A 13,142-nucleotide genomic window follows, 5' to 3' on the forward strand; every position below is an offset into this window, starting at 1 on the left:
GTTGCAAAGGTTAGAAAACTTATGAAGGAGAGCAATGTAAAGAAGGAGCCTGGAATGAGTTGGCTTGAGGTCAAAGACAAGGTATATACGTTCATTGTTGGAGACAGAAGTCATTCTAGAAGTGATGAAATATATGAAAAACTAGATGAATTGAGTGATCTTCTAAGTAAAGTTGGATATAGGCCCATCATAGACATCGATTTACATAACGTGAACCAAAGTGAAAAGGAGAAGCTATTATATCACCATAGTGAGAAACTTGCTGTAGCCTTTGGTTTAATTGCTACATCACCTGGAGCCCCGATAAGGGTGAAGAAGAATCTACGAGTTTGTGTTGATTGCCACACCTTTTTCAAATTTGTATGCAAAATTGTGTCGCGGGAAATTATTGTCAGAGATATTAATAGATTCCACCATTTTAAAGATGGATCATGTTCTTGTGGTGATTATTGGTAATATCACTAAAACGACTCATTCTTCCATTGTCACAAGATTCACGGATTCTTTACATACGCTTCTGCTATTGTTTTATAACCAAGATAGATGCGCCAATTGAAACAGCAGAGATGATATAAGGTATCTTATTCTCATCATATCCTTCTTAATTTTAGGATTAGTGTTTTCCATAGTTTTAGCTAATCACCTACTGTAATGCCTCTATGAAGAGGAGGAATCCCTGTATATTTGTAGCAAATCGATCATATTTTTCATTATTCCATCTCATATTGATTAATGACTTGACTTTCATCCTTGTTTCTGTTGTTCACATGGAAGCAACTTAGACATTTTTTTTTTCTTTTTTTATTTCTGCTAAATTGATTCTCTATGTTATTCAAATTACTTAATTTTCAGTGTTCAATGAACTTGACACCATTTTGCAGCTTGAATTTTTGAGCGTGTTCGGTTGCCTTGCTAGAATTGCTTTGCTGGTCTTAATAGTTCATTATTTGCTTATGGACAGGTTTCCCTCCATTAACATTCTTCTCCCTTGTTTTCTGTTCTGGTTCGTTTTTTTGCCCGCTATAGTTATGATTTTGTTTTGCATTAAACTTATTAGACATATCATAGGAAGACCTGTACATTATACAATATGGCATCCTGCTGCCCAAGTGAAACCTCATGCATTTTACCATCATAGAGAGAAGACCCACCTGACAAGACCAAAGGGCCAATTTTTATCTAGGAGCTGCATCAAAAACCAAATGTCGATGTGGTCATGACTCATGAAAAGGGGCTGCGTTGGTGCAAAGGCTGGCTATGGGTTCACACATCAAGGAATTGTGGCAGTGAGAAGTGGCTATGATGGAGGTGAGATTGAAGGAGGTGGAGGCCAGAAAGCCACTGGCAAAATGCTCTCATGATGAGGATATGTGAGCATTGGCCTGTTTTTCCGTTTTGGGGGGTTATTTTACTAATTATAATGTTGGATATGAGACGATCAAAATTTCAAAAACAGTTGTGGGCCATGATGAATGTCTACAAGGATTGTTGGTTTCTTTTTTTATTTTGTTCCTTAAAAAAGTATACTTATGATAAAATGAAAACACAAGTAATTCCTCATCTGTCTTAGTTGGAACTCTATTCTGAAAATATAGCATTGGTTTATTCAGGAAAAATGGCTTCTTTCTTCGGTTGCTAGTGGCTTGTCGTATTTCATTTGGAGTTACCGAGTTAGAGAGATCAGGAAGGGGGAACCCAAAATCTTACTTTTGAAATATTTAGAATGTGTTTTAGTGAGGATTCAAGTAGGAGGGAGAAATGCTAACTGATTGTGGTGTTGTCAAACATATGTTTTCAGGTTGGATATGCTACGCAGAGAAGCTTGGGTCGTTTCTTTTACCAAATATTTCAGAATGATTCCTCCAGTTATGAGACCTGGATTTATGATCCGAGATGTAGACTTCAGATGAGTGACATAAATAGAATAGAAGAGCAATGGGGAAGCCTACATTGAATACAAAAAATCATCTAATATGCAAAGTTAATTTGGAAAACAAAAAGCAAAATTTACAGATATATCTTAGACCATCTCCAATAAGGAACTTATTTCAGTTCCTATTTATGGCCTGTCATAAAAAATAACTTTACATCACCTTTTACGTCATAAACAGTAAATAAGAATTCAAAAAAACTTTCTCTTCTCCATTAGGAGGAACTAATTTTAGTCTCTGTTATGGTCCTACTTAATTAATTAATTAAAATATTTAAAATTAATGTAATTATTTGTTTTCAAAAATATTATTTAAATTTATAAATTTAAAAATAATTCACTATTAAAAGATATTAATATTAAAAAAATTCATATATAACAATGATATACAATATATAATTTGGAATTATACTAATTTGTAAAATTACTTAATACAAAGAAAAACATAACTAAGGTCTATAATTGATGACAAGAATTGTAAAATTGGCATGTGTTCAATCAATTCCTCTTTCAACTGTCTATGGTGATGTCTATTTTAAAGTTGGGCATTTTTTAAAAAAAATTAATGGTATAGTACAAAATCTCTCTTCTAGTTGAGGTTGTGATAAAAATATTAATTATAATTTAATATTTCTTCGTTAGGTGTAAAAATATTAATTTATTTTTTATGTAAATAAAAATAATTAATTATAATTTAATATAATAATATACATAATATTTAGAGTAATTACCCAAATCAGTCCCCAAGAATTTTAGAATCGGACATTTTAGTCCCCAAGAAAAATTAATACACAGATGACAGATCAATCCCCAAGGTTTTACTTCGACAGACAGTCCCAGTTCATTTTTTGGCAGAGTAATTACCCAGATCAGTTCCCAAAGATTTTAAAAACGGACATTTTAGTCCACAAGAAAAACTAATGTACAAATCAATCCTCAACGTTTCTCTCTGTTAGACATAATAGTGATTCGTCCAAAAATAAAATAAAATAATAATTATTATTAATTACACAATAATATTGTACATATTTTTTGTATTTTTTTGACAAAAATAATGATAAATTTATTCATTAAATATATATATATATATATAGTCACTCAATAATAATAATAATAATAATAATAGGTTTAGCGATTCTAAGCAGGCGACTGTCGGAGAGGAAGGGCTACACGTCGGCTGGATCGAACACCGCGGCAGGAATACCTGCAAAAGATACTCCGACGCTCAAGTCAATAATGATCTTCAGTGAATCAGTTAAGTAAAGAATAGAAGATTGAGAATGGAACCTGTCCTTTAGCCGAGAATATTAGTTCGGCTTTATAGAAGTTGTTTTACCCGTTTACTGTGGATAAGTCCGAGTTTGTAGGTTGGTTATCATATTCTGTTTTGGTGATTAGGTTTGTTGAGCACGTTTCCTATTTTCAAATGAGTGAGGCCGATCTTATCTGTTCACGTGCCGAGCTTTCCGGGCGGCCGAGGATAGTGGTGATGTATCATAGCCCCCAAGCTTGCCTTGGTTTGGACAGGACTAAGGCGAGCTTTCGAATCAGGGATGTCACAAGCCTCGGCCGCTGAATCGTTGCCGTGTATGTTCCTTACAGCCCCCAAGCTCGACCTGGTTCTGTGCAGAATGTAAAACGTTTTCGTATGTAGTAATGGCTTCGTTCTTCGCGCCATTATGACACGATTGATGTGAAACGTGCTCCGTTTTCCGAGGCACCCCTGTCCGTTGGATTTCTCAGTGAGTTAATGCTTCTCTTTTTTAACAATCTGGATTGAATGCAAGGGGTTTAATAACCGTTTGTTTTATAGAGGTTATCTTTTGTTGTACTTCTCTTTTCTTTCAAACTGCTGGGTTTTGGAAAAAAGTTTATTTCTCTTCCTGTCTGAAAATGAGTAAGCAAGGTCAGTGTTGATTCTTCCCTGCTTTTCTTCTTTGCTTTCTTGCTTTCTCTTTCGTTGCCCTTGATGGAGAACTGTAATGTGGGTGACCCATATGGTTGGGTTGATGCTAGGGTAAAAGAGCGTGTGTCTCAGTTCGATGATGAGGAGTCGGTGAGGCTGTTGGGGTCGAATATTTGGGTCAGAGATGGTAGTAACGTTAGGATAGAGTTATTACCTTGCGGGAGGGATGACCGGGTCTGTGACCGATTAAATGATTGGTCCTTCTTCTACATGTATAGCTGTCTGTTCACTGAGCTGGGCGTGAAGCTTCCCTTTACCGAGTTTGAGTGTGGGGTTTTGTATTGGTTAAATTGCGCCCCAACCCAGCTCCACCCTAATTCTTGGGGTTTCGTTCGGGCGTTCGAGATATTGATGGAACTGTTAGATCAGCCGCCGTCTTTCAGGCTATTTTTCTCTTTATTTCAAGCGAAAAGGGTGAGTCGGGGTTTGTGGATGAACCTTAGTAGCTATCCTCGTCGGGCTATATTCGGTTTATATAAATCTTCGTTTAAAGATTTCAAATCCATGTTTGTAAAGGTTAGAAGTGTTCCTGAGGAATTCCCCTTTTATTTGAACGAGCACTTAGTCGAAAGGTTCCCTTTATTTTGGTGTCCCGAGCCATATCAAGCACTGGACGTAGATGATAGGCTTCTTGACGATGATATCGTGATGGATTTCTTGTTTAAGTCTTTGGGTCCAAAAGGTTTGTTGTCGGTTGCTGAAATGTTGAAATGGGATACTGATAGGCAGGCTGTGTATGAGCACATAGGTAATTTGTTTTACTATGTTTGTTTTACTTTTTTATTTTGACATGTCCCTCCTGATTTGATTATTATTGATTTGCAGCCGAGAAAGCTCCTGCTGTTACCACTGCGGGTTTGAAGTCTTACTTCAACCAACACAAGAAAAGTGAGAAGGAAGTTTAGGTCCTACTGCTGCGATGGTTCAATATGGCCCCGTGCAGAAGTCTAAACGGAAGAGAGGACAGGTGAAAGGTGGTCTCGCCGAGGTATTGGACAGTAAAAGAGAGTCTTCAATGATACTGCAAATGGTTGAGTCTACGTATGAATCGCAGAAAAGGCTTTATGGATATGATGAAAATGAGCATGCTAGATCTTTATGGGCAAAGATTTACCCTTTTAGTACTATGGCTGACGAGCTTTGCTATTTTCCGGATGACATGAAGATGATTGATGAAGTGGGTCGAGCTGGTGTTAGCCGGTTTCTTCAGGTATAACTAACTGTTGCAGTGTTGTGCATGGTGTTCTTGTGATGTTGTTATTAATTGTTTTCTTTTTGTAGGTGATTGGTGCTCGTATTGTGGCTATTGGTAGGGCACAGGAGCTCGCTTTGGGTTGGGAAGAGAAGGAAGCTTCCCGTGTTGAGGAGCTGTCTGGAATCATCCAGGAAAAGGAGGGAAAAATTGCTGAGCTATCTTCTTCCATAGAGAAGAAATAGCTGGAATTGGCTGAGGAGAGGCGGCTGCATCAGGCGTCTTCTGAACGATTGAAGACTATGGGGTCTGAGAATGATCAACTTTCTGCTCGGATTAAAGAGTTAGAGAGTGGAATTTATGAGGCTTTTGCTCAAGGTTTTGAGCGTGCTGTTTCTCAGGTTAAGGTGCTCTACTCGGAAGCCGATGCTTCGAGGCTTGATGTTATGAAGGTGGTCGTGAATGGCCAGCTTGTGGATGACGAGGCTGCTGCTGGAAGTGATAGTGAGGAGTCCAGCATTGGTGATAAGGCAGATTAGGCCTTTATTTATGCTTTATTTTGTAAGCTCTATATATGGCACTTTGGCCTTAGAACTTGTATTTAACTTGTTTGTTTTGCATTTTGGATAATTCCGAGTATTATTCTCGGTTGTGATTTTTTGGTTTCCGAGTATGGAGCTCGGTTTTATGGTGACTGTTTAGCCTTTTATAAGATATGATATTTTGGCAAAGTTATGATAACAGTAAGGTTTTGTTTTGCAATAGCAATGGTGTTTACGTAATGAAGATGGTCGTCGACGGCCATTTTTTTGATGATGAGGTTATCAATAAGGAGAGTGGTGGCTCTAGTATAGGTGATAAGGCGGAGTAAGCCCTTACAATTTGTTGTAAAAACTTGATTTGCTTTTGTTGTTTGGATTTTTCCGAGTACTATGCTCGGCGTACATTTTTTTTAGTTTCCGAGTATGAAGCTCGGATTATTTTGACTGTTATTGACTGAAATATCTGCTAGCTATTATGATAACATAAATGTTTTGCTTGCAATATAAGTGACATTTATATAATGATTTGTGGCGTCCGGCCTCGTTAAAACCCTCTCCGAGTAAAACCCATGTGTTTTGGGAAAAAACCTTCGAAGGGAAAAAAGAGTACCATCATTCGCGGATTTACAGCATGTGTCATTATTGATATTCCCTTAGTGAGGAGACATTCCATGTTCCTGGAAGTTGATCTCCTTTAAGAGTTTCTAGTTTGTAAGCCCCCTTTCCGAGATTCTGGAGAACTCGGAAAGGTCCCTCCCAATTTGCTGCTAATTTGCCATGTGCTGGAGTTTTCCGAACTTCTTCTGTTCGCCTGAGTACAAGGTCTCCTTTATTGAAGGACCTATGAACTACTCTTTTGTTTTGTCTTCGCTCTATGAACTGTTTCCTGGCTCGTTGCTTTATGGCTGAGATGTCTCTTTCTTCTTCCACAAGATCCAGCTCGGCTGTTCGAGCTTGCAAGTCGTTCGATTGATCATAAAGCTCGGCCCTTAAAGTTGGGACGCTGACCTCTACCGGGATCAGTGCTTCTGCACCATATACTAGTTTGAAGGGAGTTTCTCATGTAGCAGATTGGATGCTGGTATTATGACTCCATAGGATTTCTGGAATGAGGTCAGCTCATTCTCCTTTGGCCTCGCCGAGCTTTTTCTTTAAGCCTTGTAAGATAATTCTGTTAGCTGATTCAACTTGCTCGTTAGTTTACGGGTGCTTGACTGAGCTGAAATGATGTTTAATGCTAAAATTTGTTAAAAAGGCAGCAAATTTATGGTCTGTAAATTGTCTTCCATTATCCGAGATTATCTCTCTTGGGATACCATATCTACATATAATGTTTTTCCATAGGAAAGATCGCACTTTTTCTGCCGTTATATGTGCTAGTGGTTGTGCTTCTATTCACTTAGAGAAATAGTCTATTGATACTAAAAGGAACTTTACCTGGCCTGGCGCTTTCGGAAAAGGTCCGAGGATATCCAATCCCCACCTATCAAAAGGCCAGCTTACCTCTATGGTGTGGAGTTCTTCGACCGGGATCTCTGAGAGGGTGGCGTGCTTTTAACAATTATCACATGCCTTGACTTTCGAAATACAGTCCATTTTTATCGTCGGCCAATAGTATCCTGTTCGCAATATCTTCGCTGCCAGTGCTTGGCCGCCGATGTGGTTTCCACAAACCCCTTCGTGCATTTCTGCCATAACGTCTTTGGCCTCATCGTTGCTGATGCATTTGAGAAGTGGTTGGGAGTGTCTTCGCCTGTACAGGGTATTTTCGAGTACTGTGTAGAAGCTTGCTCTTCTTCGGAAGAGCTCTCTAGTCTGGTTCCTGCATGATGCTTAATATTGTGTCCTGCTCAAATCTTGGCTTGTTAAGTGTTAGTTGGGACAAGGCCGGTGTGTTTTCCGCCTGCCTTGTTGTGGCTAGCTTGGATAACACATCGGCTCTGGTGTTTTGTTCTCGGTTTACATGAATAATATCAAATTTACTAAACTTTGAGATAAGATCCTTTGTTATGAGCCAATATTTCTCTAGCAAAGGATCTTTTACCTGGTACTCGCCCTTGATTTGATGTACTACCAGTGAGGAGTCGCAGTAGACTGTTATTTGAGGTATCCTGAGTTGTTGGGCGAGCTTCAGTCCTGCTAGCAGAGCTTCATATTCCGCTTGGTTGTTACTCGCATTGAAGCGAAACTGTAGTGATTGCTCGGCTATCACTTTCTCTCCCTCTTTTAGCAGTACCCCAGCTCTGCTTCCTTCTATGTTTGATGCTCCATCTACATGTATACTCCAATTGGCTTCTGTGTGTTGTGTTTCATTAGTCATTTCTGATACGAAGCCGGTGAGTACTTGTGACTTCAGGATTTTTCTCGACTCGTACTGAATGTCGAACTCGGAGAGTTCGATTGACCACTTTATTAATCGTCCGACAAGCTCGGGTCTGGTTAATATCTGCCTTAATGGTTGGTCTGTTCGTACTATGATTGTGTGGCTTTGAAAGTAATGTCGCAGTCTTCTTGCCGTAGTGATAAGTGCCAATGCTAGCTGCTCTATCTTCGGATACCTTGTTTCTGTTGGTTGTAGTACCTTACTAATGAAGTATACTGGATTTTGCTTTTTTCCTATTTCCATCACTAGGACCAAGCTTATGGCATGGTTAGATACTGATAAATACAAATACAACGGCTTACCTGCCTTTGGTCTCTGGAGTATTGGTGGTGATGTTAAGAGCTGTTTGAGTTCCATAAAGGAGTTTTCACATTCCTCCGTCCATGTGAATTTCTTGCCCTTAGAGAATGTCTAGAAGAAATGATAAGATCGGTTTGCCACTGTAGGTAGGAAACGTGATAGGGCGGCTACCCTCCCTGCTAATTGCTGGATTTCTTTTACTATCTTTGGGCTTGTCATGCTCAGGACTGCATTGCATTTCTCTGGGTTGGCTTCTATACCTCGTGAGGTTAGTATGAAGCCGAGGAATTTCCCCCCGTGAACTCCAAAGGCACATTTGTCCGGGTTGAGCCGCATGTTATAAGCTCGGATCTGGTTGAAGACTTCTACCAGGTCGTCACAATGTGATCCTTGTGCAGGTGTTTTTGCCACCATATCATCGACGTAAATTTCCATATTCCGACCTATTTGATGTTGGAATACTTTGTCTATTAGCCTTTGGTAAGTTGCTCCTGCATTCTTTAAAACAAAAGGCATCACCTTGTAACAAAAATTTCCATGTTGTGTTATAAAGGCTGTTTTGCTTTGGTCGTCTGGGTGCATTAGAATCTGGTTGTAGCCAGAATATGCATCCATAAAACTCAAACTTTTGAAACCGGAAGCATTATCAACTAATTTATCAATGCAAGGTAAAGGGTAAGCATATTTAGGGCAAGCTTTGTTTAGATTTGTAAAGTCGACGCACATACACCATTTACCTGAGTTTTTCCTTACCATTACCACATTTGAGAGCCATGTGGTGAAGCGGATTTCTCTTATGAAACCTGCGCTGAGGAGTTTCTTGGTTTCTTCTAGTGCTGCTTGTTTTTTCTCTTCTCCGAGGTTTCTTTTCTTTTGTGCCACTGGTCGGACTGCCTTGTCAATTGCTAAGTTGTGGTAGATGACTTCTGGGCTTATTCCAGGCATGTCGTCCGGTGTCCATGCAAATAGGTCGGCATTCTGGCACAGTAAACTTATAAGCTTTGTGCGCTCCTCTCCTTCTAGTGCTTCACCAATGTGTGTATATTGTTTGTCATCCGATGTTAATATTACTCGGTGGAGGTTATCCATTGGCTGGGGTCTCTCGCCGAGGTCTTCTCTTGGGTCGAGCTCGGCCAACGTGAGGATCTCTGCAGTGTCGTGTATTGCTTGAACTTGTGGCCGAGCTGTCATGTTTGCTGGGCTTTGTTTCAGACTGACATTGTAGCACTGCCGAGCTTCCTGGTGGTCGGCGTACACTGTTGCTATCCTATTTTCCTGTACTGGAAACTTAACACACAAGTGTAACATGGACACTACCGCTTTGAATATATTCAAGGCGGGTCTCCCAATAATAATATTATAAGGGCTATAACAGTCTACTATTAGGTACTGAATACCAATAGATTTTGACATAGGGATCTCTCCCATCGTGGTCGTTAGCCATATGTATCCCATGATGGGGACCCTTTCTCCGGAGAACCCAATTAGCTCTCCAAAAGAAGGCTGTATTGTTTTTTCTGATAACTTCATCTTTTTAAAGGTAGAATAAAACAAAACATCAGCACTACTACCTGGGTTTAGTAGTGTTTTTCTTACCAATAGCTCTCCAACCTATATGGAGATTACTACTGGGTCGTCGAGGTTAGGGCTTGCTGATCTGAAGTCTAATTGATTGAAGGATATTGTGACATCTGGGTCCTTCTCCTTCTTTGGCTGCAATATTCCCTCGATTGCCAGCATCGCCCTATAGCTTCGTTTTCTGGCCGAGTTTGTTTCACCTCCGCCTGCGTATCCTCCTGAGATGTGGCTGATGATTCCTCTTGGCGGATCAGGAGTTGTCTGATCTTTTTTGTTCTTATCTGTCACTGCTTGTTTGTGCTCGTTCCTGTCCGAGTTTGTCCTTCTGGCTTTCTGACCTTCGATATATTTGTCTAAGAGCCCTTGGCGTGCCAGTCTTTCGAGCAGGTCTTTTGCCACGATGCAGTCATCCGTGGTATGGCCAAACTTCTGGTGGAAGGCGCAATGCTTGCTTCTATCCACGAACCTTTGGTCTTGGTAGTTCCCTGTTCGAGCTAGTGGCTTCACGATTTTGGCATTTAGAATCACTTTGATGATGTTTTCTCTCTTGGTATTGAATCTGGTATACGTGTTATATTTTGATGTGAGCTTGAAGGGCCTCTTTGTATCCTTGTTGCCTGGTGATCTGAAAGCTTTTTCCTCATCTTTCCGCTGTGGTTTTTTGTCCGGCTTTTGGGCCTCGCGGAGTTCTTCAATCTCCATTTGACCTGCAGCCCTTTCTCGGAACTCCTCTAGTATTTTTGGTTTTGTTATCGTAATGGTCTCCTGGAATTTGCCAGGTCTGAGGCCAGCTTTGAGGGCATGCAAGTGGACAGCTGGATCCAAGTCTTGGATCTCCATAGTAGCCTCAGCGAACCTGGTCATGTAGTCCTTTAAGCTCTCATATTGGCCTTGCTTGATTGTTCCCAGGTAGTCTGATCCATGGACATATATTCTCGATGTCGCAAATTAATCAATAAAAGATCTCGCCAGCTCCTCAAAAGAGGAAATGAAACTTGCAGATATTTTAGAAAATCACACTAATGTAGTACCATCAAGATAAGTGGAAAAAGCTCGGCAAATCACTGGTTCGTTATTAGCGTCATTAAAGAACATCATGGATTGAAATTTCTTGACGTGAGCTCGGGGGTCACCGAACCCCTTATATGGTTCCAGTGCCGTGGGTAGCACAAAATTTTTTGGCATCTGAAACTTAATGATCTCTTCAGAAAAGGAGTTTTCAAGGGTGAGCTTCTCCTTAGGTGGAGTGATGTTCAGGGGATCTATGTTGCCCTGTGCCGAGCTTTTGGAGGTTTCTCCTTCATGCTTTCCATTGTTCTGTGCGGACAGTTCAGCTATCCTCCGCACCTCTGCCTGGAGTTCGGCTATTTGAGCTAGGAGCTTTGCCTGTGTGGGTTGAGGGTTCTCATTGTCAGCCATGTCCGAGGATCGAGAATCCTGCAAAACAAGGTAAGAAACTAAATAAAATGGATGGTGAGATTAGATATATTCCGGGCCCGCGGTGAGCGCCAAGTGATTCGTCCTGGTACTGGGGTGGCCAAGGTTTAGCAATTCTGAGCAGGCGGTTGTCGGAGAGGAAGGGCTACACGTCGGCCTGGATCGAACACCGCGGCGGGAATACCTGCAAAAGATACTCCGACGCTCAAGTCAATAATGATCTTCAATGAATCAGTTAAGTAAAAAATAGAAGACTGAGAATGGAACATGTCCTTTAGCCGAGAATATGAGTTCGGCTTTATAGAAGTTGTTTTACCCGTTTACTATGGATAAGTCCGAGTTTGTAGGTTGGTTATCATATTCTGTTTTGGTAATTAGATTTGTTGAGCACGTTTCCTATTTTCAAATGAGTGAGGCCGATCTTATCTGTTCACGTGCCGAACTTTTCGGGCGGCCGAGGACATTGGTGACGTATCAACAACAACAACAACAACAACAATAATAATAATAATAATAATAATAATTGTTCCTGTCTAGTAATATAAATCGAGGTACAACTCCTTCTTCCGTGTGTATGGAGCTTTTTAGACGCCGAGCTATACTTCAGCCGTCAAGGAACACCGGAGGAGGTTGGGACCTGCAAAGAAACTCCAACGCTCAAGTTAATAAGAGTAGAAGATGAATATTAAATTACTCAGAATGAATAGTGTACCTCTTTCATGTCAGGAGTGGATGTATTTATAGAATTGTTGTGTGGTTACTTAGTGGGTCTAATATTGTGGTAATTGCTCTTTAGTGAGCTTGTTTAGAGAGATTTACGGAGAGATTCTGTGCCAATTTGGGTTGGCACATAGTTGTTTAATTTGATAGGATAAAGACCAAAATACGTACTTTCCACGTACTCCCCATAAAACACGTGTTTATTTAGTTTTGATCATATTTCGATTTATAATTTTACCTGAGCCGAGTTATAGCCTATTTTAAAGATATACAGAGTCCTGAGGAGAAACTAAGGTTTCTCGAAAGGGAAAGTATGAGGAGCCAATAGAAGTTTTGTATAGGATGTACAATGGAGGTTTAGAGAGTATTAGAGATATAACCATTAGTGTTACCTTTTCTCATCAGCTAAAACTTTTGGGATGAGTGGTATCATGACATGATATTAGAACTCTAGATTCAAAAAGTCAAGAGTTTGATTCTTGGTGAACCCCAAAATCAATTTAAATTTTTGGGAAGATGTTTATTATCCTTAGTATGGGGATGTTCATTTTGTAACTCAATAACTCATTGTACGCATAAATCCTTCTGGCACTACACAGGGCTTCAAATTTTCTCTCATTGGAGATGCTCTTACAACTTGAGCCATTAGAGCATCTCCAACCGGAGAAAATTTGAAGCGCATTTACTGTAGTATCAGAGGGATTCATGCGTTGGAGAGGAGAGAAGAAGAAGAGGATGTTCCTCTACAGAGGGACCTTGTATATCTAATGATAATTTGTCATGTGACAAGTTATCTTTAAAATAAATAATTATATTAAATTATAATTAATTAAATAATTAAATCATATTTATAATTAATGAATAATTATTTAATATAATTATTAATAAATTAATTATAATTTAATTATTTAATTAATTATTATTTAAATAATTATATTAAATTATTAATTACATAGAGAAATAATTATTTACTATAATTATTTATTATAATTATTACTAATTTAATTATTATTTAATTATTTAATATAATTATTTAATTATTTTAAATTTTATATAATTATTTATTTTTAATAATAACTTGTCAAATAATGATA

General features: G+C 39.3%; 2 protein-coding genes and 1 long non-coding RNA gene across 5 annotated transcripts in view; all 3 read left to right on the forward strand.

The window, feature by feature from the left end:
• LOC107646625 (pentatricopeptide repeat-containing protein At3g63370, chloroplastic-like) overlaps positions 1 to 213 on the forward strand; it is a 5,459-nt gene extending 5,246 nt beyond the window's left edge. For all 3 annotated transcript variants that reach the window (XM_021104198.1, XM_021104199.1, XM_021104200.1), the window contains one exon: positions 1 to 213. This exon is cut by the window's left edge. In XM_021104198.1, coding sequence (XP_020959857.1) covers positions 1 to 14 — 14 coding nt within the window. In that variant the 3' untranslated portion in view covers positions 15 to 213.
• LOC110263217 (pentatricopeptide repeat-containing protein At4g16835, mitochondrial-like) overlaps positions 1 to 486 on the forward strand; it is a 587-nt gene extending 101 nt beyond the window's left edge. The window contains exon 1 of the mRNA XM_021104202.1: positions 1 to 486. This exon is cut by the window's left edge and continues 101 nt beyond it. Within this exon, the coding sequence (XP_020959861.1) occupies positions 22 to 456 (435 nt within the window). The 5' untranslated portion in view covers positions 1 to 21 and the 3' untranslated portion in view covers positions 457 to 486.
• On the forward strand, positions 489 to 1,502 carry LOC110263218. The gene is made up of 2 exons (XR_002348433.1): positions 489 to 576; positions 962 to 1,502. It is a non-coding gene; the product is annotated as an uncharacterized LOC110263218 (long non-coding RNA).

The sequence above is a fragment of the Arachis ipaensis genome, chromosome B06 (assembly GCF_000816755.2).
Source record: "Arachis ipaensis cultivar K30076 chromosome B06, Araip1.1, whole genome shotgun sequence".
NCBI classification, from domain to species: domain Eukaryota; kingdom Viridiplantae; phylum Streptophyta; class Magnoliopsida; order Fabales; family Fabaceae; genus Arachis; species Arachis ipaensis.